Source organism: Leptonotus elevatus, chromosome 10 (genome assembly GCF_054856555.1).
Source record: "Leptonotus elevatus isolate MCC_2025b chromosome 10, RoL_Lele_1.0, whole genome shotgun sequence".
NCBI lineage: Eukaryota > Metazoa > Chordata > Actinopteri > Syngnathiformes > Syngnathidae > Leptonotus > Leptonotus elevatus.
Genome location: NC_141248.1, coordinates 24,734,072 through 24,760,992, shown reverse-complemented (window position 1 = coordinate 24,760,992; position 26,921 = coordinate 24,734,072). Strand labels below are relative to the sequence as shown.

The window sequence follows — 26,921 nt, the reverse complement described above, 5'->3', positions numbered from 1 at the left end:
TTTTAAGCAAAATTGTGATTTCAAAAGTGTGCATCAAACTGGTAGCCCTTTGCGTTAACCAGTGCCCAAAAAGTGGCTCTCGGTTTCAAAAAGGTTGGTGACCTCTGCCCTTTTTCTTTTTTGGCGACCCCTGCACTAAAAGATGTCGTTGTTCCGTGCAAAGGATTGCTTCGCCCTGATTGGCTGGCGACCACTCCAGGGTTGTACCCCGCCTCCGTCCCGGCCACAGTCAGTCAGCCAGGATAGGCTGCAGCTCGCCCGCCCGCCCGCCGACCGACCGACCGAGTGAGGATGAGCGCGACAGAAAATGGATAAACGAACGACTGTCTTTTCGCAATACAGTCAATCGTAACCGGCGTGTAAGTCGACTGCCTCCCGGAGCCGCCGCATTAGCTTCCCGCTACTAGGAGCGGCTCGGTCGCACGCACGCACGCACGGAGGTGGAAGGCAGGCAGCCCCGGAAGCAGAAGCAGGCCCCGGCCGCCGAACGAACGGACGGACGGACGGACGCGCCGGTTTGTGTCCGAATGGTCACGGCTAAATAGAATGCGGTACGCGGCGTGCGTCACTCGACGACACGTTCCTTGACAGTGGCTCTTGCTAACCGGGTCGGACCCTTGACGAGCTCGGGCATGGGACCGCGAAGATTTAGCCACCGTCGAGCTAGCTAACAGGCGGAGTGGAGCGGATAGCAACTTTTTCACCCCGCCGACTTTTTCAGCCTGGACTGGTGGCAGTTATGACCCGTCAAGTCGGTTATATCCGCAAGTAGACGACGTTTGATATCGTTGTCTCGGCCTGGCTTCGGAGAAAAGACAAGAAGAGGAAGGGGGGGGGAAAAAGGCCCCTAAATGTTTGGGGGCGCCGCGAAGCTAATCCGTTAGCCACTCCACGTTAGCTTCGCGTCCGTCCAGTCCACCATCAATGAAGGAGTACAAAGTGGTCGTGCTGGGCAGCGGCGGCGTCGGCAAGTCGGCGCTGACCGTCCAGTTCGTCACCGGCACCTTCATCGAGAAGTACGACCCCACCATCGAGGACTTTTACCGGAAAGAGATCGAGGTGGACTCGTCGCCGTCCGTGCTGGAGATCCTGGACACGGCGGGTACCGAGCAGTTCGCCTCCATGCGGGACTTGTACATCAAGAACGGCCAGGGCTTCATCCTGGTCTACAGCCTGGTTAACCAGCAGTCTTTCCAGGTAAGACAAAAAACAAAACGATTTTGTACACTCGTTATCTTCACTTGGAGTCCGATTCAGGGAACCCTCGTTTTTCGCTGGGGATACGTTCAAGGCCCATTCGTGATTTTTATTTATAGCGTATTTATATATAAAAAAAAACATTCCAATTTGCCAAATAGTTTTACCTTTCCCACATTTAAACTCATTAAAATGTACTTGTATGTTGTAAAACACACTTTTTAAAACATTTCTTAGTTCCTGTTTGTATTTTCGCTGTCATCAATTGGGGGGCGCTTGTATGGCATCACTTTAACAGAACCAAAAGTTACTGCCATTTTGTTCCTGTAAAACGGACACTTATTTTTGGGTTGTTGTTGTTTTTTTACCCATTATACTCTGCTTATTTGTCAGGTTTTAGATTTTTTTAAGTAGCTTATTTCATGCCAATTATATATTATTATTATTATATTATACTTGAACACCTATTGTGGTAATTATGCTCTTCGTAGTCATGTTTTTTCCCAACCCCCCTGCGAAACACGAAAATGTTCACGCAAACCATATAATGAAAGTCTGCTAGCTTAATGCTAACATAAGGGAAATATGTCACAGACAGGCTAACATAAATTAGCATTGGTGTTAAAACGATCGAATAACTTGAACACAAATGGAGCAGCAGCACTATTGTCACAGGCAAATATTCTCTTTGCCGTGGCGATGATGACATACTGGAGCTGAGTAGGGGACCTTCTCTGCTACTGCTTCCTCCGCTGTGCTGCATCCGCACTCCAGTCAAGATCAGCTCAGTCATTTGTGTCGTCCAATCTGTCCCCAATCCGATTTTAATTTCCTCCTCCTCCTCCTCCACTTTGAGGACATCCGACCCATGCGAGACCAAATTGTGCGAGTGAAGCGCTTTGAGAAGGTGCCGCTGATCCTGGTGGGCAACAAGGTGGACCTGGAGTCGGAGCGCGAGGTGGCGGGCTCGGACGGCCGCGCCCTGGCCCAGGAGTGGGGCTGCCCCTTCATCGAGACCTCGGCCAAGAGCAAGACCATGGTGGACGAGCTGTTCGCCGAGATCGTGCGCCAGATGAACTATTCCACGCTGCCCGAGAAGCAGGAGCAGTGCTGCACCGCCTGCGTGGTACAGTGAACAACAGGTACGGATGTTCGCGCGCCCGCAGAGACGCCCAGCGGCCATTTTTATTGCCGCAGACGCCAACGGTATGTTGTGCGCGCCGACGTATTTACGTCATCGGCGAGTCGGGACGGCCCTAGTGCGCCGACGTCACCAACACGCGCAACCGCGCTAAGTCGGTAGAGTCACAATTTATACCTTCAATTTAGGGATGCACTGAAATGCATTTTTTTGGGCCAAAACCGAAAATGAGAAATGCTTGGCCGAAAACCGAAACGCACAAAAAAATGATGCCAATTTTTTATTATCATTGCATTTATTATAATTAACTAAAGTTATAATATTATTATAAAATATTTAGGCCCGTTTAGCACGGGTATTTTACCGAAGCGCAATAGAATTTGAAATGCGTCCACACCGCGGACGTCAGAGACACGTTGGCGAATGGTGCATTAAACACCAAACGCGGGCTGAGCAACGGAGCATTTTCTGGCCGTGCAATCGCACTTTATAGTCAATGTACAGTAGTTCGCACCGACGGGCACGGACGCGTGCGGTGCGGATGACGCATTTGTAGGCTGTTTGGAGCGGGACACGATGCGACGCTCTTAAAATCGGCACATTCACCAGCGCTTCGAAATAAATAAATGTATTCGCACCAGCCAATCGGCTTTGGGAACGGACGGCAAAGTCACACGCGGCGTCCTGTACGGGTCTGTAGTCACCCGGAGATGGTGGTAAGTGTTGTTGTTGTTGTTTGAAATTGTTGATAGCAATAGCGCTAACATTAGCTAAAGTATTTAGCAGGGCCACCAGAATGCAAGTGAAAAAGTGGAAGCGCTCGAGGGGCTCTCATCAAAGGAAAAAAGGAAGGTGAGTGGCTCACCTGTCGTGCGTAGAACTCGGCAGCGCTCTCTTTTCTGACATCGCTTACCAAGCGTCCTTCTCCGGTGAGCTTAATGAAGCTGCCGGTACTCACAAACGCCGGCGAGGTGTTTGCTGTTTAATCCAAACAGACACTTGCTTGCAGTGCCTTTTTTTTTTTTTTTTTTTTTTTTTTTTTTTTTTTGCGTCACCACAACATCCTCTTTCGGCTTGAATTTTATTTCGGTTGAATGCCGAAAATGCATATTTTTAACTTTCATTTTCGGTAGCCAAACATTCTGTGCATCACTATATTGAATATACCGTTTATATCGCCCGGCCCAAGCTTTGGCCAAGCATTGAATACAGATGGTACCCCCTTTTTGTTTTTTTTTCCAGTTTGACCAAATTATAAATGAGACAATCGGACGACTGTTGCAGTGCTTTGGTGTGTGCGTATAAACGACGAGATGAAAGATGAGCGCGCAGCGACGTTGAAGCTGAATGTTGGACGTGGGCGAGCCATTAGCGACCCCACTCGGCGGTTCGAGCTAAAAAAAAGCAAGGCAGACGACACAAAGAGGAAAACGCCACATCCTGAATAAGAATTTGTGTTCCACAACAGGAAGTTAGCATGACATTGTTGCAGAGCGGCAGCCATTTGTTTTCTCAACCCAAAACACAGCCAGCCTCAATTGCAATATTTGCTACAGGAAATTGTTTTTATTCCCAACAGCTGCGTATCGTCGTTTGCTAGCGTCTCATCCAATTGAGTCTATCTGGATGGTAGATTTTTTTAAATAAATTTTTGGGGTCTAATCAGATTTCAGCCTGTGCGTGTTGCCGTGCGAATGTAATCTGCTGCCCTGTGACTTCACAATCGCTCGCGCTGGCCTACGTAACAAAACTAGATTAGCGACTGGACAACTTCTCTCTTAAAGCATTTCTCTGTCCTCTGATTGGCTGATCAAAGCAAGACGCATTTGTAGCGACCAACAGGAAAACTATGCCAGCGTTAAGCAATGCGTATGTGGACACAAAAGGTGGATTAACACATGACACACACAATAATTGGCCAATTCATCGATTAAAGAAGGTATTTGACAGATGAATTGATTATTTAATAAAAAGTGAGTTTCTGCTATATTACTATTGCTATGTTTTTCTCAAGTAAAATATTTGTGCTATTTTTCTAATTAAAAAAAATAATAATACATTTTAGTTGTTTAACTTCTTTGGGAAGTTGGTATGGATTAATAGCATTTTCCCAAAATTTCTGGAAAAGCATTATTTGACATACAAATGTTCGTAGTAGTGAGGATTAAAATCTCAAACTCGTACTGTACTTTAAAAAGTGTTTTGTAATACATTTCAATGTGATTAACCTGTGAGCGGTAGGGTTGCTCAATTATGGAGAAAAATAATCATCACGATTATTTGGCAATAATTGAATCATGATTATATTTTGGTACAAAACAAGAAAATGTTTTAGCATTTAAAAATATTAAGACTAATGAATAAAATAGACACACTCTAATTATGTAAGATACTTTTAGACCAAAGAGAATTTATAATAATATTTTTTATTTATGTTGGCAAAAACTTGTGTGCAGTGGATGATCATTTATTTTTGGTACAAAACAAGAAAATATTTAAACGTAAAAAACAAATATTAAGAGAAATAAAATTATTCCTTTTGGATGAAGCAAAATGTATGAAATGAGTTGTTAAAATTTAAAAACAAAAGGTGCAACTGTATAAATTTAAACAACTCAAAATTGAGTATTATGTATTTATTGAGTATTGTGTAGTGTAATAATTGAAATTGTAATTGAATTTCGATGAATTGGCAGCCTCAGTGAGGGGCTAAGATAATTTCTTATATGTTCTTGCAAAATGGTGTATTTTGCAAGCAGCCGTTCACGCTACGGTGTTGTTGCGTTTCTTTCCAGATGCAGTGTTTGCCTGGATCAGCGGGGGGGCAAGAGGGGGAGGGCGTGAGGGGGCGTCACCCTCCCCGCAACATGGCCGCCCTGCTCGCTTTGAAGGTTCCCCAGCGTCTTAGCGCGCGCGCCAGCCAGCCGAGATGTGGCTCCTATTTTTGATATCTGTCAGGGGGGGACGTTTGCTTTGCGCCGCCACTTGAAAAGCCTTGAAAGGGACACGGAGACACTTGACAATGGAGTCAACTACTCTTGAATTTCCTCCCCCTCCTTCCTTTTAGTGAGAAATCTCCCCCAAGTGTAATAAACAAGAAGAGTGTTTGTGAGGTCGCAGCTCCTTTTTCAAGCTGCTCTAATCACCGTTATATGCTTTCTTCTTATTCTTATTATTATTACGACTTGTATTACGTCACCGTGGGAAGCTGTTTGGGCATTTGTTACGCATCCTTGACATCCGGCTTAAGGTACGAGTCGGCCAATTTTCAGCGCTAGTAAGACAATTCAGTGCACGAGTTGACAACTTTTGCCACCTTTTGCCCTTCAATGAAAATGTTTCTATGCTGCACTTGTAGCGCTACTCGGCCCAACGAGTAGGAATGCGACACCCACAAGTCGCTTCCTGGATCCTACTAGTAACACCAAAATGGGATTAGTAGTTTTAAGTCACTACTAACTTGTACATACAAGGACCATAAACTGGATATATGGAAGGCGGGTAAAAAAAAAAAACAACAACAAAAAACACGAAACAGCTTTCCATAATTCACTATATTTTGTTTTTTTAGTTTGAAGTATTTCATCTTATGGAAACGTTTTACATGTTGATTTTTAGGCATGCACACTTAAGTTGCGCTTTCAGTATACGGCTCATTTTTTTTTTTTTTTTTTTTTCAGGAAAAGTTGACAGGATGTTTGACTATTTAACAAAGTCCCGTTTTTCTGTTTTTTTTGTTTTTTTTTCAGTTAAAGTCCATCTTGAAATCCACCTGTTGAAAATGAAACATGTTGAATGCGGTCATGCACAAGCGCACGCACGCCTCACGTGGACGCCCGTCTAGGATTGCGGAAGGACCAAATCAAGCGTGCCCGACGTCCACATGCACATTTAGTCTTTTCCAAATTTCAACTTGGCCGTTTGTTGTTGTTCAATAACAGCAGCTGCAACGTGTTAACGTGTTACGCCGATCTGACATTGCTTTCTGTTTCTTTTCTTGTTTTTGTTTTTTTAATAGTATCATATTTATTAAAAACTAACGATGTGAGTAGCCAGTTTTAAACATTTAATTTGATGCTAGTTTTCTGCTTTGGTGACATCAGGCTACAAAGTTATATTGTTTGTTTTTGTTTTTATATTAAGATGAGAATTTAACAGAGCCTTAAAATCGTTTCTGGTGCATCCTGGTGTCTTGTTTCTTCTTCCACTAACAGGAATCCTCATTTGGTTGGGGAAAAAAAATCATCCACAAACAATAACATGAACATAGAGTCACAATATTTGCCTAGGGGTTAGCACAAGCCTCGCATTTGAGGTTCTGGGTTTGGATCTAGTCTCGGGGCTTCCTTCCCAGGGTGTTTGTCCAAGTTCACACGAGCAGCAACGCAACTCGGCAAACTAGTAGAGTGGCAATGTCTTGTGTAGTTATGTTCTTTACCAATGTTAGTAGCACTTTTGGCCTACTATTAGTAGACTTAACTATCCAATTCAAACTTAAAACTACTGCAGCGATAGTAACACAAGTCCAACTACTAAACATGTCAGGCACTTTTGCTCATAAGGACAACGTGCCTACTAGTGCACGGACCTTAAGCTGAATTTCATGCATTTCAAATTACAATAAGCCGTTCCAACCATTTATTAAACATCTTTGAAGGAGGTTACTAGTGTGTGTGACACATCCTACTAGTTGGGCCTAGTATTACTCAAGCAGTCGGTAGTTTACTAGTAAGGTTTATTGATTTGTAGGCCTAAGCAAAAAAAAAAAAAAAACTATTAAAATAGCTTTTCTTCTAATTGTTCTTCTAGTGTGCTAAATTGTATTACTCGTGAGAACAGAGAATACTAGTACATGCCAGGACTTTGAATTGGATATGAAGGAGAGCGAGTGAGTGAACATTTAATTTGCATCTTTGATAGGCAGGTCTCCTAGTTAGGCCTAGTGGAAAAAAGGGTAGTAGTATTTATTCTAAGTCGCCCTACCTAGTCCTTTTTACTAGTGCACTGAATTGCCAAATAATGCACAGTACCACACAGATCTTTTGTTGGCTATCAAGTTAATCGAATAAACTGCTCAACCTGTTTTCTATACTAATTAGCAACATGCGACCATCTAAATAGGCTCCCTGCTTCATTTTCAAAAGGTTGCAGTTTAGCCTCCAACCATTTGGGGCAGCACATTGTTTTGTATTGAACGGTGTGACGTCATGCGGCAAATCCGGAAGTGGTTGTCTGATGTTTGTAGTGAGATTCTTCATAACTCCTGCAGACAAGAAAGGCTGAAAAAGGGTGTTTATATGACCAAATCCGTGTGAGCAGCGATGAAGACTGTATTTGTTACCGTGGGCACGACAAGCTTTGACGACCTCATTGAGGAAATCACGTCCGCCGAGGCTGTTAAGGTGATTTCAAGTTGGCGTCTGTAGACTAATGGCCATTTATTGATGACGTATGTTGCCTGTGGCCCCACATGAGGGGGAAAAAACTGCTAAATTCTTATGATACGTTTTTAAAAACCGGTTGTTGTTGTTGTTTTTTTGTCCAGTTATGTTAAGAATGATTGAATGCCAGTAGCTGGCACCAGACAATGTATTTGCCACGAATCAGACTTGTTGCCATAACATCAACAGGTCATGTTAATAGAAAAGAAGAAGAAAATACGTTCAGGTCATGTGACTTATTTACTCAATGTGGGATCCTACCGTGCCCACCGCATAAGATACACCTCTTGTTTTTTTTTTTTCATTTAACATCTGTCAATAATTATTTTATACATAAACAAAATTCGCATTTTAGCTCAATATGTGTTATTTCTGAAAATATTAGATTTTCAGAACAATAGTTTCCCGGTTTATGTGACATATTGACCCCAAAGAGTACAGAATGGTAGACGCGTCTTTTTTTTTCTTCCATGTACCGAAATAAATAAAGCTGTTTGATTATACTGAGGCATATTTTCAAATGCTTTTCAATGACATATCTTTTATTTTGACAATCGCATATTTACACGCAGTAGTTATTATTTTTTACTGTTCTTTTTTTTTTTTTAATCGTAATTTTTAGGCCCTCGAAATGTTGGAGCCGTGGCTAACTAACCGTGAATCTGTTGTGTCATGATCATTAATGCCACCAAGTTCATGCTCCTCCAAGTCACTGCTGTTTACAGCTCTCGTACCAAAGATCAATAATAGTCGCCTTGGCTTGATCCCGTCAGCCCTTTTTTCTTTTCGGATGTGTAATGAGTATATGTTGTGTTGGAAGCTGTTATAATAACATGACGCCAACGCTGTCGTTTTATATTAGATGCGATTGACGAATTTGTGAATGTTGCAATGATTCTTGGGTTGCGGTGATCCAAGTGAATAAACCAGCGGCCATTTTTCTACCACAAGGCATTAAAGCGTCGCGGCTACGAGCGTTTGGTTCTCCAAGTGGGTAGAGGATTATTTCTTCCGGATCCGCAGAACTTTCCGCACATCACCATGGAGGTTTTTCGCTTCAAGGCCTCCATAGCCAAGGACATGGAACAGGCCGACCTCATCGTCAGCCATGCGGGCAAGTGCACGTCGATGCTCATTTTCTGTCCGAATAGCTCTGAAAAATGGTTATACCCAGAGTTGCCAATTCCAGGTCAATGCAAGTGCAACTATAAATGTGCAGCAAATATATATATATATATTAAAAAAAAAAGACGACATATTAATGGTGGGGAAAAAGTCAAGCGCTGACTTACATTGATTTCAATGGAAATGTACTAAGTTTGAAAACTTTTTTCAGTGCTTACTCCTCCCCCTCAAGCTCCATTTCCAACTTTACAAACTTCTCCATATCCACGCGTATGTTCTTTTTCTTTTTTCTTTTTTCTTTTTTTACGATCATGCTGTCCAGTAAAAACCTGTTGACAAGACACGTGAAGTGAAAAGCGGAATTTGCCGGTGGGCTGGTGGACACGCTGAGGAATGTGGATCTTGTTTCTGTCAGGGGCCGGAAGCTGCTTGGAGGCGCTGGGCGCCGGCAAAGCCCTGCTGGTGGTGGTCAATGACAAGCTGATGGACAACCACCAGCTGGAACTGGCCAGACAGCTGCACGTGGACTTGCACTTGCTCTACTGCACTTGCCCGTATGTAACGGAGACCCGGCCAGGCCTTCTCAAACATTTTTTTTTTTCGGTCCAGGAAAAAGAAATTCCACGGACGAGCCCTGCTGCGAATTCAACTTCACGTGTAAACGTAAATCAGGGATTTCCAAACGGAGCTCAGCAAACCGTTGTCAAACAATATGCGCTATGTTAGCATATGTGAAGCTAAAAGTGCTAAGGAGAAGAAAAAAAAGTTCAATTTCATATTTTCATAATTTTCATGTTTTAATGTGATACGTTTCACATTTTTACATGCTTGTGAATATTCTCTTTCATCCGGGGCATTGAACTGATCGCAATTTTTAGTTATCTTAGAAGACGTTTTGCCTTTTTTCCGTAAAAAAAAAAAAACATAGTCCCCCTTGACTGCAACATTTTTTTATAACTGAATGAAATATTAATTAATTTCCTTAACGGTGGTCATTTTGCATCCCGAAAGAATGAAACCTTTCGGGCTGGTGGGACGTGCCTCCAACTTGAAGCATAAATAGTTGAGCCTTTTATTTGCCATTCAACTTTTGTCTTAAAAGTGTCGTTAAAAATAGTGTGAATTGTATTCCAAATTTTCAGAAACCCAAACCAGCCAAAAGAAAAAGAGACTTAAGGAAATTGTAATCTTATGAGAATAAAGTTGTATCTTTTCAAACATAGACTGAATATTATGATCTTAAAGTTCAACTTTAACAAGAGACGAAAGTCATATTTTGACAAATCTTTACTCGCATACGGTATTGTTATGACTTAATCTAGAAAAGGATGCTACAATTATAATCATTTAATTTATAGGCGCCTTTCAAGACACTCAAGGTCACCGTACAACATAATAAAATCAAATAAATCCGGATGAAATAATTTTGCAGTTTGAGAACACCTGGACGAGATTGTACTAAACGTGCAAGATAATAAGTTTAGTGAGAGTGTTTTTCTTTTTTTTGTTCTCCTTTTGCAGCACGCTGACAGAAACCTTGAGGACCATGGACCTTTCTGTCCTTCAGCCTTTTGTGCCAGGTCAGCCGCAAAAGTTTGCACATTTTATGGACAAAGCTCTTGGACTCCAGTGAAGCTTTGCGACACTTCAAACAGGACTAACGATGGAACGTTCACTTTTTTTTTTCATAAAGGGTCGGGTCAGTTGATGCCCACCCGAATGTTGCCTAACAGTGGGGCGGATGTACTTAGTAACGACCTCCCGCACTGCGTTTCCTTGCCTATGACATGATTTAGCCAGGCTGGGCGAATATCCAGTGCCCCTTTCAAGTGACGGCAGGGCTACATTGCATTTTCTGAAACCTTTTTATGCAGAAACAATCCCATCCCCAACTGGTGCCTTGGTATCATGTGAAAGCCAAAAGGTAAGCAGAGCTGCATTGAATTTTGTCGGATGCGCACGTTAGCATGAGCGGAAATGTTAGCTGGTCATAAGCAGTGCATACTCGATTAATGAAAGCACACAGATATGTTAGAAGCGCACTGGGAATTGTGACAAAAATGCAGAATATGTTTTCCCTTATGTTCAATTTCGTACCCTCAGCAGGGAACAGGAGTTTTTTGTTTGTTTGCTTTTTTTAAATCAATCTGGTGCACCATCTTGTGTAAGTGGGCCAAAGTGCACTCCGCAGGCTGTTTAGTCTGCGCGTTATCAAAGTCACTTCAGGCTCGGATGCTTTGCAGACCTCGCGCCAATAAAGCCAATCAAGCGTCACGTTTGTTTACCAATTGCGTAGCATGGAAAACACGCATTCCATCCTTGTTTGAAAATCCATTACTGTATATCGATCGGCCATATTTGTATAAAAAATAAAAAAAGTTAGTTTTAGCATTCCAATTCCGGTTGATGTTTACTGTAAAACTGATACGCGTAACTCAAAAGACTGCTAGCATAATGCTATCATATAATGTGAAAATCCATAGATGGGCTAAAAGAAATGAGCATGTTGAACCAAACAAGCACTACCACAGTGTAACGCGCAACACTTGGAAACAACATTGTCACCAAAATCTTTATGCTAACAAATGCCGCAGACAGGCTAACGGAAGTGACCATCAACATTGCGCTAATTCTAAACCTTAAGACAACTGCTACTCGACACACATGGAGTGCTCAGCCTCTTCTTCTCGCTCTTAATGATACGGCATCGCTTCCTGTTTAGCTCAGTGCTGCCCACTATGTTGAGGCACAACGTGGTACTACAATATGGACACGCAACTCTAAATTCGGGCTTGGCTGTCCAGTGTGTGTTATGGAAAACAAAAACAAAAAAAAAATGCATATATAATATGATATTTTCCCAACAACAAATATGCTGTTGTGATGATCCCAGTGGGACAAATGTGCAACAAGCAGGCAGGTTATTTACACGGTAACCCGATAGCCATGTCAAGGTTACGCACACAACTCGATTAGCTGGAGGTCCACACCTGTTGGTGCACAATAAACTCAACCTTTACAACTCCTGTCAGCAATTTCAGCACCCATGATTAGTGATTATGTACCGGTGTTTGATTTCAATAGCATTTAATAAAAATAAAAAAGAAAGAAAGTGTGAATCAACATGATTTTTTTTTAATTCAGTGCTGTAGAGACAAAATCAAATACAAAAGAATCACTTTTATTTTGTTTGGTACCATTAAGTGGACGACGCACGCAGCGATTTTTAACATAAATAATCAGTTTATGTGACATCTCTCCGCCAAATGGGCCTTTGGCGGCTTCGACTAGACGACGGGATGCACCACTCATCAGGATTTAGGATTAGCAGTTGTAAATATTGCACATTTTTACAATTGTAAAGTCTGACCATTCTCTGAGCAGATCAGATCGCACCACAGGATAATCACTCGATATCATCCTTTAGAACAATCCAAGAATCAGGCCTTTGCTGACCTTGATGGCAAGGTCGTGAATAGGCTCAAATGTTGCCCGATAATTGCTTTAATGGGGACGTTTTCGAACGTGCTCCATTCAGCAGCGAGAACGGTACGAAGCATTCGAAGCCCGCTTCTGGTTCTGCTTGCTGACTGATTGTTGGCCGTCTGCTTGTTTAGACCGGTTCTGCCAGCCTCTTCAATAGGATCCACATGATGTTTGCGCAGAGCCACAAGTAATTGAATAAAGGTGGACACTCAACTCACTCTTTGTCCCTGGCTGTCCGTCTGTGACTGCTAACTTGTGTTTTTCCCACTTCCATTGAATTTCTTTTGGAAGCAAGAAACTCGATGTGCCTTTTTTTTGCAGCACAATGCCAGAAGCGTTTGAGGGCACACAGAACTTTATGTCTGTACAGTTATTTATAATGAATTGGATTCTTTTTTTGTAAGTTTCACATAAACACTTCCTCATATGACCCAGCAGGTTATTTGCTTTTGGCTCCACTTCTGCGTACAATGAGGGTGTTATCGTTTTAGGAGAATTTTAAAGCGGGCACATCATGGAAAATTGACACTTGTAGACAGAGTGTCCTTTTTATTTAAAGGACAGGAGTTTTGCCAGTTCAGGAGATGTTATTAAGACACCTGGCAACTGGTTGAAATTGCAGGGGGGGGGGGGGGGGTGAAAAAAATGCTGTGTGACCCCTTGAAATTAAAAAAGGACAACACGGACACGCTTGAGGTCAGCAGGGATGCCGTGACTCCTGTTTTCGTAAGCGTGTGAAAACAACCCGGTTTAAAACTGTTATGCCGAGCGCTTTAAGAACAATCCTCCTATTCATCACAAGAGAAGTGGACTGAGGAAGGCCATGCAAAGAGTCACAACTGGGTCAGTCCAACAGGAACTTTTAACAAGAGATAAAGTTGGGGCTTTGTTGTTCCATTGCTTTTCTGTGACTACCAGTCTCTCTTTAGCACTTTTCAATTCACATTCAAATGACAATTTAAATCCCAAAATTTACTGGTTGGTACGTCGCTCAATCTTAGGGGTTTAGATTTATCAGAAATCTTTGGGTGTTCTGCCTGCTGCGGTTTTAAGTTCACCAAAAATAGGGGTAGAGAATGTTTTTCCGACCAGGAAAAAAAACATTTGAGTTCTTATAAAGTCTCCAAAGGTTCATGCTAAAGCAAGAAAACAACAATTGAAGTACTGTTCATATATGATTGTGCTTATATTTACTTCTTCTTTTTTTTATCACTGCACGGCAGATTACAGTACACGATCTACTTCCTCATCACTAATATTAAGATTTCAACGAGCTAACTAAGAATGCCACTATAAATCCATAATGATTGTGATAGTCACGCTATAGGGAACTTTATATTGTGGAGCTACCGATTTTGTTTCGAGGCTGTATTTAAATACACGTGTGCCCGTTTAAAAATCTTCCGTGGCAAAAAGGTAGCTTAACCAATCCAATCAAAGACTTAGCTGTTGTTCACATGCATCCATGTTTGTCTCATAAAGACAAATGGGAGGCAAACGCGCATGCTTGATGTTGAGTTGTTTGGTGTCATACCTTAAATAAATAACGGATTAATGTGCCGTCTTTACATTTTACTGCTTATTCTTGAATTATCACATACAACTGATAGCCATTACTATGTACAAAACAATAAGCAAGTAAAGTCTATTTTTGTTCAAATGTATTCTTTTTATTTTTTTTTAAAGATTTATCTTTATTTTTTAAGCTTGGTGTCCGAAAAAGAGGTCATGTTGTCATATCTTGGCTCATTTGAGTGTCTTGTGTGCACTTGCTTCCGGTTGGCATTTTAGCACCTTCGCTTCCGACCTCCGTCAGCCAACTCTGCCCCCGCTGAGCTGTGATTGGCCAGGCTGACAACAGAACCACCAGGCAGAGCCGCTATTCTCCCGCCTCGTCTTCTCTGTAATTGGCTATTCCGAACCGATCCGTATTTATTTATATCGCACATTTAAAAACAGGCTTGACACTTCATTGAAGACACACAGGACATAAAACTTAAACAACATTACTAAAAACAATCAACCATAATCTAAAACGCAACTCTCGACCGTTCCCCCTTCTCTATGATTGGCCAAGCTGTCACCGGAAGCGCCAGTTCGCCCGCCCCTCCTTCACCGTGATTGGCTGCACCGCTACCGATACTGTCATCGCACGCGGCCTTTCCTTTGCTGTGATTGGCCACACTGTTACCGTAGCTGTCAGTTCCGCCGCTGGCAGCTTTCGCCTGGGCTCTGTCGTCACTAGTCTGCCGGGGCAGTAGAACGCCGCACACGGCCTCCGGTCCTCCGGTCCTCCTCCTCCTCCTCCTCCACCTCCTCCTCCGCCTTTTGTTGCAAGCAGCACCCGGCGGGGGACTCACCAGACACAGTCGCGTTCATGTAATTTACACACTGGGCTGGAAAATGATCATCTGCACGAATAAAATGGAGTACCCGCTCGGAAGCCAGTGCCAGAGAGTCCAGAAACAGGTAGGCGAAGGCGGTTAAGTTACGGGAGCACTTAAAGGATAAACAGCACCATAAGCGCTACTTCATTCATTTTACCCACGGGCTTCAAAAACATCCTCTTCGATTTGATATCGGATCTCAGGGGATTTGATTGACCCTGTGTAACACTTAACCGAGTTATTTGTCAACTCGCATTGACCTGGTAACTTTGCCGTAACATACTTCGAAAAATGAATCTCATTGAACTTTTTGATCACCACGGAATTATTTGTATTATTTCATATCAAGCAACAGATTTTTACGAATATTTAAAAACAAGCCGCCCAAAGCAACTTTGTGAGTGTTTCCTTTACAGTAAAGCCACTTTATCGTCACTCTTCCTAATCCATGTCGCGTTTCTGTGACTGAAGTGTTTGAATTCGATTCCTTATTCTCGTTTGTACACAAATAAAGAAACTTGTGGGGCAAAGGTGCAGGAAGGCACCACAGAGGTTGAGTGTGTGTTGAAATGGATGAACGACAAGCTTCGCTGGAGGTGGCGGATGACGTCAGCCCGAGAAGATTCGAGTCCAAAAAGTGCCAAGTGAAGACTTGCAATGCAGTAGCAGCCTCGGCAAAATGGCGACAAATTAGTATTTTCATACAAATCCATTCTTCCCCTGCGCCCTTTTTTTTTTAATTTGACGTTGTGATGTTTTTGCAGCTGAACAAGGACTGCCAATCAAACTTGTTTTTCTCCTGTACCGCTGCTGTCTGCGTTGCAACCGAAGGGGGGCGCTGTCTCAAGCACCCCCCGCGCATACACACACACACACACACACACAAAAAAAAAAGAGGAGAGACATGTTTGCTGCGCATGAAGCAAAACAGGCAGGAGGAATGTGAGAGCAGTGAAGGATTTGCTGGAGAAAGGCCGCCGAAAAAGGGCGAATATAAATAAATTCATGCTAAATCCACGTTTTAGTTTTTGTCATGAGTGAAATTCATGTTTACAAGGTTGGACGTCTCATTTGCTTGCCAGCTTTTCTTCTTCTTCCCCCCTGCAGCAAAGAGTTTTGTTTGTCTTGCTCACCCCGCCTCCCTCGCTTCATCTTTGAGAAGCGTTTGAGTATTTATTCAATATCCTCGATTTCAAGTCTACGGTCCACGTACTAGTACGCCCTTCATTGTCACTAGTAAGACAATTCAGTGCATCAGCTGTTTTGCTAGAAATTGTCTTTTCACTACCAGTGCCACATTTTGTCGCTATTAAACATTTCTACTTAATGACTGCTGCACTAGTGACACTCAGGCCCAAATAGTTGGCATGCACTAGTAGCCTCCTTAGCCATGATATGGAACACATGCTCAAACGTATCTTCCAAATCCTCGACATCCAGATGAAGGTACTAGTATGCTATTTGTCCTCACTATTCAGAATAATAATTCAGCACACTAGTAGGGTAACGACATGTCACACACTGACATTGATGTGCTACTAGTGAAGCACTAGATGTCAACTAGCAGAATGTAATATTGCCATGAGTAGGGATATTATTTATATTATAAGGCTATTGATATCCAGCTGAAGGTGACGTGCGAGTGCGCTCCTTATCCTCACTATTAAGGCAATTCAGTGCACTAGTAGAATGACTCACTCTTACGAGTGAAAACATTTTACACTACTGTATAACTTTTCTGCACACGAGCAGGACATCTTTGGCATGCTAGTAGGACAACTAGGCAAAACTGTTTGCTACTAGTACTGCTCTTGAAGCATTTGATGAGAACAAGTAGAATTTATTTCACCAACTAGTACCTGTGACATTCACTTGTCAAGAGCATAGTTTAGCCTCAGTAGTGACATCATGTACTGGAGTTGTGCTACTAGTATGCCAAAGTTGCTCGAGTGCTAGGCTAGCGCATACTAGTGCATGTACCTTGAGATGGGTATCAAGGATTGTGAATAAACGCTCAAAGGACTTTGCGGCAAGCCGGTGACTAGCAGTTATTTGATATCCTTGATAAAGAGGCTACTAGTGCCGAGTAGCGTTATAGTGCAGCTTTGTCGTTTAATTGCGTTCTCGAAAGCCAAAAGTAGAACTAGTGGAAACACCACGACTGCTGTGTCATTTCCAATGAGTGCCCGGCAGCAGTTGGCTCTAGTGCGGATTTGCCTCACGACTAGAAACATGTACTTGTCCTACTAGTATGCAAAAATGTCTACAGCACGAGTAAATGGACATTACGACAGCTGTCAAGGACATGAAAAGTGAAGTAAAGCCGTTCACATCCTTCTTATGCTGAATACAAACGTTCCGAGGGATTCATGGAAAGACAGAAAAGACAGAAAAGACAGAAAAGACAGAAATTCCTGTCTGCAGGCTTCCGTCACTCATCTGCTTCAAAGTTGTCCATTTTGTTTGTCTCCTCCTCCTTCATTCTTCTCCTCTTTGGCCGATCCGAGTTCAGGTTGCAGGGCCGAAAGCAGCTCGCGTCTTTCCGGTGGAATTCGCCGCGTGATTGGGACGCAATCGGCACGCGGATCGAATGTCCCGCTCGTGTATCCGCGGCCCGCAAAAACACGCGCGCACGCAACTCAAGATGTCACACGTACCCCCGCCCCGAGAAGCCATTTTGCTTTCTTTCTTTGCGTTGACAGCGCCCGTCAGACTCCTCGTCTTCGTCGGCCCGCCGAGGCCGCCGGTGTTTTTCTTCAGCTTCCCGATCAATAAACAAAACAACCTCGCCGCTCTTCCTTTGCAAATTTTGACTGTCAAATGACGGCCATCTTTTTTTTGCAAATTGTTTCTGACCAGAATCCTGCAACCTGACCCGCGGAATTATTTCAGGGGTTTCTTGTCTCCATTTCGCGGCGCTTTTAAATCCACGTCATCGCAAGGTCAAGGTCGCGACAGGAGAAGGAAGAAGGAAAAGAAATCATCAGTGCCAGTGGCGCTCTTTGTGCGTCCCGCCGCCGTCACGCCCTCCTCCGTCTCGCCGTTTACTGCACGGAACAAAAATGTGCTTTGTAATCGCTCCCGTCGTCTCCCAAATGATGATTTTTCCTTTTAACGCTTCTCGTCCACACGTCACACTTTTTTTTTCCCCTCTCTCCTTTTTTGTGCGGGTGCTTTTTCATTTTCTTCTTTTGTTTTCATGCGGGTGCACAATAAGGTGCGAGTCGTCCTTATGGAGACTGCTGCTGTCGGCGCTTTTTCTTGTTTGTTGTCGGCCAATAGCCACGAAGCAGCGTCTTTGTGTGTCTGTCTGGACCACAAAAAAAACACAAACAGAAATCTGAGAGGCCAAAAAATAGAAACATGATGATGAGAATTGCTAGTAATAATAATAGTGATAATAACAAGACATGATCATTTTAACCCATTAGAACCCTCCTATAGGCTTCAAACACATTCAAGTTTACTACAGCTGGGAACGGGAATTCATAAGCTTTGGCTTTTCGGGCATTATGATTGTCCGAAAGGAAAAATGAAAAAAAAAAAACACTGCCCTTTTTTCTCTCTCAAATATTAGACCGACTTGTTCTTTCTTGCTTATCTTGTTGTGTGAGCAAGCAGCTGAGTGTTGCACTAGCGCCACCCGCTGGCATTTTCCTTCCACTTTGAGAAAACCAATGTGAATTGCTGGCGGCCGCTTATTGTTTGCTGCCGCCACCTGCTGGCAGGATCATGAAGTGCGCTCACCTTTTTATAAATGTTTGCTCGTACAGAAAAAAAAAATCAGCCAAGCAACGACTCGTACCTCGAAAAAAGCCGTAAGTCAAAGCACTCGTGTTTCAAAGGTGCCGCTGAAATTTAGCCATGCGTAGAAATTCTTGCTTTGTAAATGCGTGCTGCATCTCCACCCGTGGAGCTCAGTGCTGCCTGACATGCATGTTGTGGCACAAAGTGGAACTGCACCGAAGACCCGCAACTTTAAAGCAACATGAAGGAACTTTCAGTGTACATTGATTATGGCGACACCATATGGACAAAAGCGGTAATGGTCTGCCTGAAGGATGACCTCATTTCCCATGAGGGTAAGCGCATTGCGTCGTCTTTGAACTCACACCAGCGAGCGTTGGCATTCAAATGGACTTTGGTACCATTCAACTAGTTTCATCAGAAGAGTTATGAAAATATTTGATGAAGGTTGAAAAGTTCCTTAGTGCTACTTTAAATTTAATTAATAAAAAAAAAAAAAATAAATTGTATGTATCCTGTAAGAAGCCATGAAAAAATGATTTGAAGAACATGCGATTTATCAGGTGATCGCTGTGTAATCATTACGAGTATCAATTACGATTTGGATGACAAAACGCACAAGGAAGGAAATGATTCATCCTGTCATGTCTTCACACTTTCAGGTTTCACTTTCATGTAAAAGATTTTTGCTGCGGTTGCGCTTCACCGCGGCCACGCTCGACTTGCACAATGACATCACACGCTTCGTCGCAAAACATTTCACAAGTCGCCAGCTGGATGAGTGCTGACGTTTGTAACGGAGGACACAAAAATTCTGCTCAGGGACGGACAACGTCGGGCCTGGGAAAATAATCATGCAAGGCCGTTTTTGTTTTCTTTTTGAAAATGATGCGTACTCGAATGCCGTCTGTTGAGTACTCTTTTCTTGTTGCGTGATTGTTTGTTGAGGCGATGGCGAGCAAGGAGAAGGAGCGCGCGTCTCTGACGAGGACGGCGGTCCGCGGCAGCGTGGACGCCGTCTCGCAGCAGATGGCCTCGCACCCGCAATACTTGGACAGCTTCCTGCGAGCGCAGCACTACATCCTGCACATGGACGGACCCCTGCCGCTGCCCTGCCGCCATTACATCGCCATCATGGTACGTCATCGCCGCCCAAATGGGAAAAAAAGGCCGAAAGGATGACGTGTGCGTTGATGCGCAATGAACAAAATATGGCGTGATATTGAAAATGTAACAACATTTTGTAAAGTGACGAATTGGCGACTCGGGTTTCTGAGCGTCGCCGCCAACAAATGGCTCCCCGGCGACGACACCTTTTGAGCTCAGGTGTGTTTTTGTAGGCGGCGGCGCGCCACCACTGCAACTATCTGGTCTACCTGCACTCGGCCCACTTCCTGAGGCTGGGCGGCGACCCCCTGTGGCTGCGGGGCTTGGAGGCGGCGCCCCCGCGTCTGCGCCTGCTCGACCACATCAACAAGGTGCTCGCTCATCAGCCCTGGCTCGCCGCCTGCTCGCACATCAAGGTAGGGGGGGGGGAAAACACTTTACGCTACAACGCCATCATTTTTCACTTTCGTTCTCTCGAGTGTAAAATCTTTCGGTCACAAGTGAACTCTTCGTATAACCTGCAAACGCAGACAAATGCAGTACAAAAGTGTTAATGTCATAATAATCTTCTTCTTTTGAGGGTCAGTTGGCAAATCAGCTTAATGACGCGTTAGCGCCACCTACTGATGTTGTCCTTCACCTGAAAGGTGAATGGTGGCTGACTTTGTGAAGGTAGCTGCTGCCATCTAGTGGTGGGAAGCTGAATTGTTTGCACACGCTTTGTGTCTCGGAAAAATCCACAAGTTGAGGCACTTTGATCTCAAAGCGCCACCTGATAGGCAAGTGGCCATTTTGAGTTGGATGTCTAAAGTGCAGTACCACGTTGTGCCACAGCATTCTAGGCAGCACTGAGCTCTACTGGAAGACATGCAGCGTAATTAAGAACACGAAGAAGAATGGTCCCCCAGTGATGGTTGTTTTTTCTGTTTTTCATTTTTGGAGATTAGCAAATTAATGTTGTTCAATATTATTTTTTGTTTATTCATAGATCTAACATTTAAAAGGTTTTATTCAAATGTATTGAAGTTTGTGTTTAAAAAGACACTTTCTCCAAGTTTAATGTCATTATCATTTGCTTTTGTTGTTTAAAAAAAAAAAGGCGGGGGGGGGGGAGGTTGTAAATTGGATTTTAGAGGGAAACATATTTTGGATTCTGCTAGTTTAGCGCCATATCGCCCAACCAAAATGTAACATTTAATTTAACATGAATTAAGATGAGTATTTGAGAGTTCCATTCTTTTTCTGTATTCATTTCATATTGTATTCTAATCTAAAGTGTCATGTCAAATATTGTTCTCATCGGGTTGCAAGTTGCAATCTTGCCCATACGACTTGCTTGTCAACCATTTGAACGGGATCGCGTTGTCAGGGGGAAAAATGCGACAAGGTCAATGGCGTGACGAAAAGGTCTGTCCGACTTGCGTCCCCGCAGACGTTGCTGAAGTGCGGCGAGCCGTGCTGGTCTCTGGCCGAGCTGGTCCAGGCGGTGGTGATTCTGGCCCACTGCCACTCGCTGTGCAGCTTCGTGTTCGGCTCCAACGCCGACTCGGCCCACTCGCCGGCCCGGGGCAGGTCTCCCGCCCCCAACGGCACCCCGCCCGCCTTCGACGCCGCCAACGACGCCGCCAACGGAAACTCCAACGGGCCCCGGGCGCTCGACAACGCCGCCGAGCAACTGACGCGACCATGGGTAAAAGCTCAAACCTTTCCCATGTTGTGGAAAATTCCATTTACAGCGAACCTTCAAATTCCACAAGATGGCGAACAACTGTGGATTCTTGAGATGATTGATGGAAATGGAGTCAATCAATATGAATTTCAATTGATGAGTTACCCAACATTTTGACTCAAATCTGCGGCGATGACCCGCTAATTCCGAACCGTGGACACGCATTTAAAGAACTTGCAGTTCAATGGCGGCTCACTTTTTTTTCTCTCTCCCCGTTGCCAGTCTGTGGACTCGAGCGACGACGCGGCGTGCCTGAAGGAGAGGATCCACAGAGCCCGGGAGGAGCGAGACAAGCGAGAAGAGCGTCCGCTGCACGCCGGTAAGCAACGCCGACCGACGAGCTCGCTTGCGCAACTTCTCAGGAAAAACGAAACAAAAAGGTCACGACCTGATGAAGGTCGCCCAAAAAACTAAAGAGGATTAAAGATTGTTTCAACATTTGAAAATGTTCAAAGTAACCATCTAATAACGGAAGTCTGTTAGCTTAATGCTAACATATAATGCACAACGCCATAGACGGCCTATGAAGATGAGGTCGTTGTAAAAAAAAAAAAAAAAAAAAAAAAATCCATCATTTGGGGGGAAAATAAACAATTTCTCCTCTAAACAGATTTTCTGGTCAAACATTTTTAAACACATTGAGACAAGAGACAAAATGATTGTGCAACAAGACTCAAGCGCCATCAGTAAGTCCACTGCTGCGTTCAAACAACAACAAATCCTGACACCGTAAACTTAAAAGTCCATCAATGATTATGATTATGCTCAAAGAAATTCGTTGGAAAATCAAGCTGCTGCCGTTCCTTCCTGTTGGTGGAAAAAGCTGCGAGAATTATCGTGTTGCTCTTGAGCAAAAACTTGCTGTTTGCGCTCTTCTTCTTTCAAATGTACACGTTGTAAAACCGATGCCGTCTAGAGGCCAACAGTGGAACTGCATCCAAAATAAACTGCTGGCAGAACAAAATTGAGTTTGGGGGGCAAAAATCTGTGAAATAGCGGCAATATATTCTCTCTCTGTGAAAACAAAGACTGCATCTTGGATGGGGACCTTCTCCGCCTATTCTCTTTGCAGCAATTCGCTGCCATTTTCTTTGAACTTTCTTTCTTTCTTTTCAGATGCTGAAGACGACGACGAGACGATGTACTCGGAGGACCCGTCGCGCTTCGTCACAGACCCCGATTTTGATTACCAGGAATTCGCCCGCAGAGACGAGGACCACTTCCAAGTGCTTCGGGTTCAGGTGAGGCGCCTTCAACGCGACGAGGGCGGCCGTAACCGCGGCAACGGACGCCCCGCCGGCCAACGCGGACGGGCGCTTAACGCTCCGGTTTGCCGGCAGGACTACTCGTGGGAGGACCACGGCTTCTCGCTGGCCAACCGCTTGTACTCGGACGTCGGCCACCTGCTGGACGAGCGCTTCCGAAAGGTCACCGCCGCGTCGTCCCCGCACGGCCCCGAGCTCAAGAGGGCCGTCTGGAACTACATCCACTCCATCTTGGGAATCCGGTCAGCCTCCGTCCCTCCTTTGCCCGTCGCCGTGGGAACGGCCAGCCCGTTGAACCGTCAGTGTTTTTGCGTTTGTTTTTTTTGTTGGCCGGCGGCAGGTACGACGATTACGACTACGGGGAAGCGGACCGGCTCCTGGAGCGAGATTTCAAAGCGTACATCAAGACCGTGGCGTGTTTCCCCGACCCCGGCAAAAATGCGCCGTGTCCGCTCCGATGGGCTTCCTTGAAAACGTCCGAGCGGGTCAGTCGCAGTCGCACCAACTTGGAATATTTACCCACAATTCCACATTTTGCAAATCTCCGGCGGCATTTCACGGTTGATGACCTTCAACATTTCATTTCATTTGAAAACGTTGACCACATTTGAGACATCTTGCAAATTATTTGCGACATTCCACGGCTTTTTCCCCGAATTGAAAGACTTCTGAACGCTTCTTCGTTCACGTCAAACTCATTCGATTATGTTTACAAAAACATTTCAACATATTTCATGTATTTAAAAACACATTTGCAAATATGGTTTCATCCCCCACGGCATTATGGGAAATAATCATGCATTGCAGACATAATAAAACCTTTAAAATGATTCATAAATAATGTTTATAATGTGTTGGTATAATATAGGTTCAATGTTTTAAAAATAGAATATATATATTTTTTAAATATATATTCAAAAAGAGCATTGTGGGAAAAAATGCTCTTTTTTTTTTTAGCATTTAGCCGACAAGTAGGTTTTGATATAAAGAGAGCGGTGGAGTTTGGACATTTGGACTTTGCGACGCCTCGGCTACTCCCTCGTCCGTAGCGCCTTCTTTTTCGTTCCCCACTTCCATTTAAAGTTGCGTTGTTGTTACCGCCAGCAACCAGCAGGTGGACATTTCTGCCTTTACGGTTCCGAGCTGCGCTTTGCCGACCGTCACCAATAATTGTCCGTGCGGAAACACCAAATATCGGTGCCGGCAACTTCCGGGTGCCACAAATATGTTTTTAAAAAAAGATATATTTTGAGGTGAAATCCAAAACTTGGGAACGCAACCGGCCGCATTTGCAAAATGTTTCCTCCACGTCGGCGCTTGCACGCTCGCGAGCCAAATGAACACGCGCGCCTTGGCAACATTTCATCCCGCGTTGACCGGAATTCAATTCATTCCTCAACTATGTCCATTGGGCAATTTGGACAAAATGGCGTCCTCCCCTTCCTGAGATGTCAACCATTTTAGTTTTGCTTCTTCCGCAGATCCACGTGAACTTACTGGTGATGGAGGCGCGTCTGCAAGCGGAGCTGCTCTACGCGCTGCGAGCCATCACTCACTACATGATCGCCTGAAAAGCACGCTTGCTTTTTTTTTTGCTCTTCCTCCTCCATCGAGGAACGCCAGCCAAGCAGCCAACAAACAAACGCCCGCTGGCGACGTGGCCGGTCGACGGCCATTTTAGGAGGAGCGCGCGTCCGCTCTTTCCCCCCCCCCACACGTATTTGAACCAGAGCGGGCCACGCCCCCTTCAGACGACGCTCGCAAAAAGTGTTCGGCTGTTGACGGAAATTTGAAGATGATGAAAATGCTCCGCGACTTCATTTGACCTTCTGTGAACTCGCGTGCGTGCGTGCGTGCGTGCGTGCGTGCGTGTCACATCGCAGATGCGTTCCGTTCGCATTACGAGCCACATTTGGTTTTGGAATGTGAACGAGTGCGTAAAAAAGATTGCTTTGAACAAAAAGCTGAATTGGCTCTTGTGCCCTTATCACATTTTTTACCACCCAAAAAATGTCCTGAAAAAACGTGTTTGTTATTCCACAATTTCTTGGGAAACGCATCCATTATTTTAAACATTTCAGCTCCAACAAAAAAGCAGGGCAACATTTGATACGTTTCCAGAAGGTCAAATGAAATTCACCCGAAAGTTGAATTTTGGGCTCATCCCGAATTTCAGCCCAACGATGCCGAACTTTTTGTGCGACGCGACGCGACGTCTCGTGTCCGTCACGAACACGCTGCGCATTTTGGTGGACGAGTTGAATGTTGTCCAAGGACAATCCTCATTCAGTGTTGTTTGAAGAACCCTTTTGGATCTCCTGAAAAAAAAAGAACCCAACAACTTTAGTTTGTTTTGAAATAAGCACTTTTACAAAACTTGATCTATATTTATATGTAACGCGACGGAAGCAAGTGGAAAGCGGAGACGCCAGGCGGGATTTTTCTCTTCCTGCGCATCGGAGGATTTGTTTCTTTTCTTTTTTTTTTAAATGGAAGACCTGCTGAGAAGTTCTTCGCGACTGACTGAAAACAAAACACCAAAAAAAAGTCGCAGTAAGCTTGTTCGTGAGCGCTTTGTGGTACAAAAAAAAAAAATGAAGAAGTTGAGCCATCGACAAGATGATTGTCTTTGTTTTCCTTGCTGGATGAACAAAATGGATGTTTTGGAACGAACGGTACCGTTTGCCAAGCAGAACAAGCTGCAAACTTGTTTCTTTTTTTTTTTATCTTTATGATTCTTTTGGATGTTGACAGGTTTTGTACGTTGGACTTGTTATTGTGCTATGTAGGATTAGCAACATTTGATGTAGCGCCGTTCTTCTCAAAATGGGTTGCAAAAAAAAAGAAGAAGAGTGGAAGTGCAAACCTACGCCAATAAATCAGCGCAGCAATCTGACATTCCTGTTACATCTTTTTCAACAACAAATGAAAACAAATGCCTTTTTTTTTTATAACCTAAATGTGTATTTCATCTATGAAAACTTTGTGAAATAAAAAATAAAATCCTACTTTATTCACTTCAAATTAGGACATTTAAAAAAAAGAAGAAGAAACAACCATTTAGTTTGCAATTGTAACATGACTTTATCTTGGAAAAAGTAAAATATTGGAAAAATGGCTCGGGCAAAAAAAATACTTTTCTTTACCAAAAGCCCAAAAGCTTTTCTAAAGCCTTTCTGTCCGCCTGCTGCGGCTGGACGTCGCATATGAAGCAAATGAAGGCAAACGTGCCTTCACGGTGGAAACGGACGACTGGCGGTGACCGCACCAGAAAAGGACAAAAAAAAAAAAAACTGTCCTCCAACTCACTGATGTGTCATTTGTGGCTTTTTTAGTTCCCGTTTGGAGATGACGCCGACAAAATCCCCAGGAATGAGGCAAAAATGAAACCTCACCAGGACGGCAACAAAATGGACACCAAAGCAGACAACAAACAAACAAAAAATAGAATATGAAGATACAAAAATGAGAAAGTCTTTTTACAATGAAGTTACTTTTATCAAAGAAGCAAAAAAAAAAAAAAAAACCTTACCTGCACCGAAAACGCACATTCAGTCAAAAAAAGGGGGGAAAAACCTCATGAACACGACAACAACAAAACTCTTCAAAATGTCGGCATGAGTTTTATTAATGAGTGGCCTTTGTGTCACACTGTCTGTCCGTCCGCCCGTCTGTCCGGTGTTCAACAGCGCCCCCAAGTGCAAAACTGGCAGCAGAGCGCAGCTTGAGGCGTGACTCAACGCGGGGTGGGCCAAAAACATTTGACTCCGCCCACACGCACAGTCTTCAACTCCAAGTGCCTTCATGCTGCCCAGAAACGTGCAACACGAGAGCTCCTTGGCCGCGGCGTTCTCTCTCCAGTGGACTTCTGCTTTTCCTTTGCTTTTCCTTTTGCTATATAGGACAATTATCATCGCTTTGCAAAACTGGCAAGCTGTTTGTGTTCCATGCGGGAAACGGACAGGGCCAAAAGAAGCGACGATGTTTCCACTCGCGAAGGACGCCGTTGATTCCATTTGAACTTTGACCTCCTTGCTCTCTCGACTCAAGCGTGAACAAGTGCGCAAATGCGGAGGATGTCTGGTCACGTGGTCGTCGCAGCCGGTATGGACGCGCCACCTGGAAATCGCCGCAAGGTTTCTTCAGCAGTTTCAGCCACAAACGAAGCCGTGGAGTGCCTTTGGTGCTTTCTTCCTTATTTCTGGCTTGTGTGCACGTGTGATGTGCACGCGCGCACATTCTACGTCCACGATGATTGGCGGGTGGTCTTGCTGATAAATAAGTGGGCTAGCTCAC

At 44.1% G+C, this 26,921-nt stretch overlaps 3 protein-coding genes across 4 annotated transcripts; all 3 read left to right on the top strand.

The window, feature by feature from the left end:
* Positions 1 to 212: 212 nt before the first annotated feature.
* On the top strand, positions 213 to 6,520 carry rap2c (RAP2C, member of RAS oncogene family). Of its 2 annotated transcripts, none has more exons than XR_015096228.1 (3): positions 213 to 1,197; positions 2,054 to 3,190; positions 5,134 to 6,520. XR_015096228.1 is itself a non-coding variant. In XM_086086206.1 (3 exons), the coding sequence occupies exons 1-2, from the start codon at positions 925 to 927 to the stop codon at positions 2,330 to 2,332; spliced, it is 552 nt and encodes a 183-aa protein (XP_085942332.1). In that variant the 5' UTR covers positions 214 to 924; the 3' UTR covers positions 2,333 to 2,339; positions 5,134 to 6,520. The 2 variants fall into 2 exon arrangements, 1 of the variants encoding a protein (XP_085942332.1); XM_086086206.1 differs by having other exon boundaries at positions 214 to 1,197; positions 2,054 to 2,339.
* A 154-nt stretch (positions 6,521 to 6,674) lies between these two features.
* LOC147167759 (UDP-N-acetylglucosamine transferase subunit ALG13) lies at positions 6,675 to 12,607 on the top strand. The gene is made up of 4 exons (XM_086086207.1): positions 6,675 to 7,740; positions 8,731 to 8,893; positions 9,320 to 9,458; positions 10,426 to 12,607. The coding sequence occupies exons 1-4, from the start codon at positions 7,660 to 7,662 to the stop codon at positions 10,535 to 10,537; spliced, it is 495 nt and encodes a 164-aa protein (XP_085942333.1). The 5' UTR covers positions 6,675 to 7,659; the 3' UTR covers positions 10,538 to 12,607.
* A 2,029-nt stretch (positions 12,608 to 14,636) lies between these two features.
* On the top strand, positions 14,637 to 25,523 carry sesn4 (sestrin 4). The gene is made up of 9 exons (XM_086087569.1): positions 14,637 to 14,859; positions 19,473 to 19,661; positions 19,865 to 20,047; positions 21,064 to 21,321; positions 21,583 to 21,679; positions 22,477 to 22,601; positions 22,701 to 22,867; positions 22,966 to 23,110; positions 24,107 to 25,523. The coding sequence occupies exons 1-9, from the start codon at positions 14,794 to 14,796 to the stop codon at positions 24,194 to 24,196; spliced, it is 1,320 nt and encodes a 439-aa protein (XP_085943695.1). The 5' UTR covers positions 14,637 to 14,793; the 3' UTR covers positions 24,197 to 25,523.
* Positions 25,524 to 26,921: the final 1,398 nt, after the last annotated feature.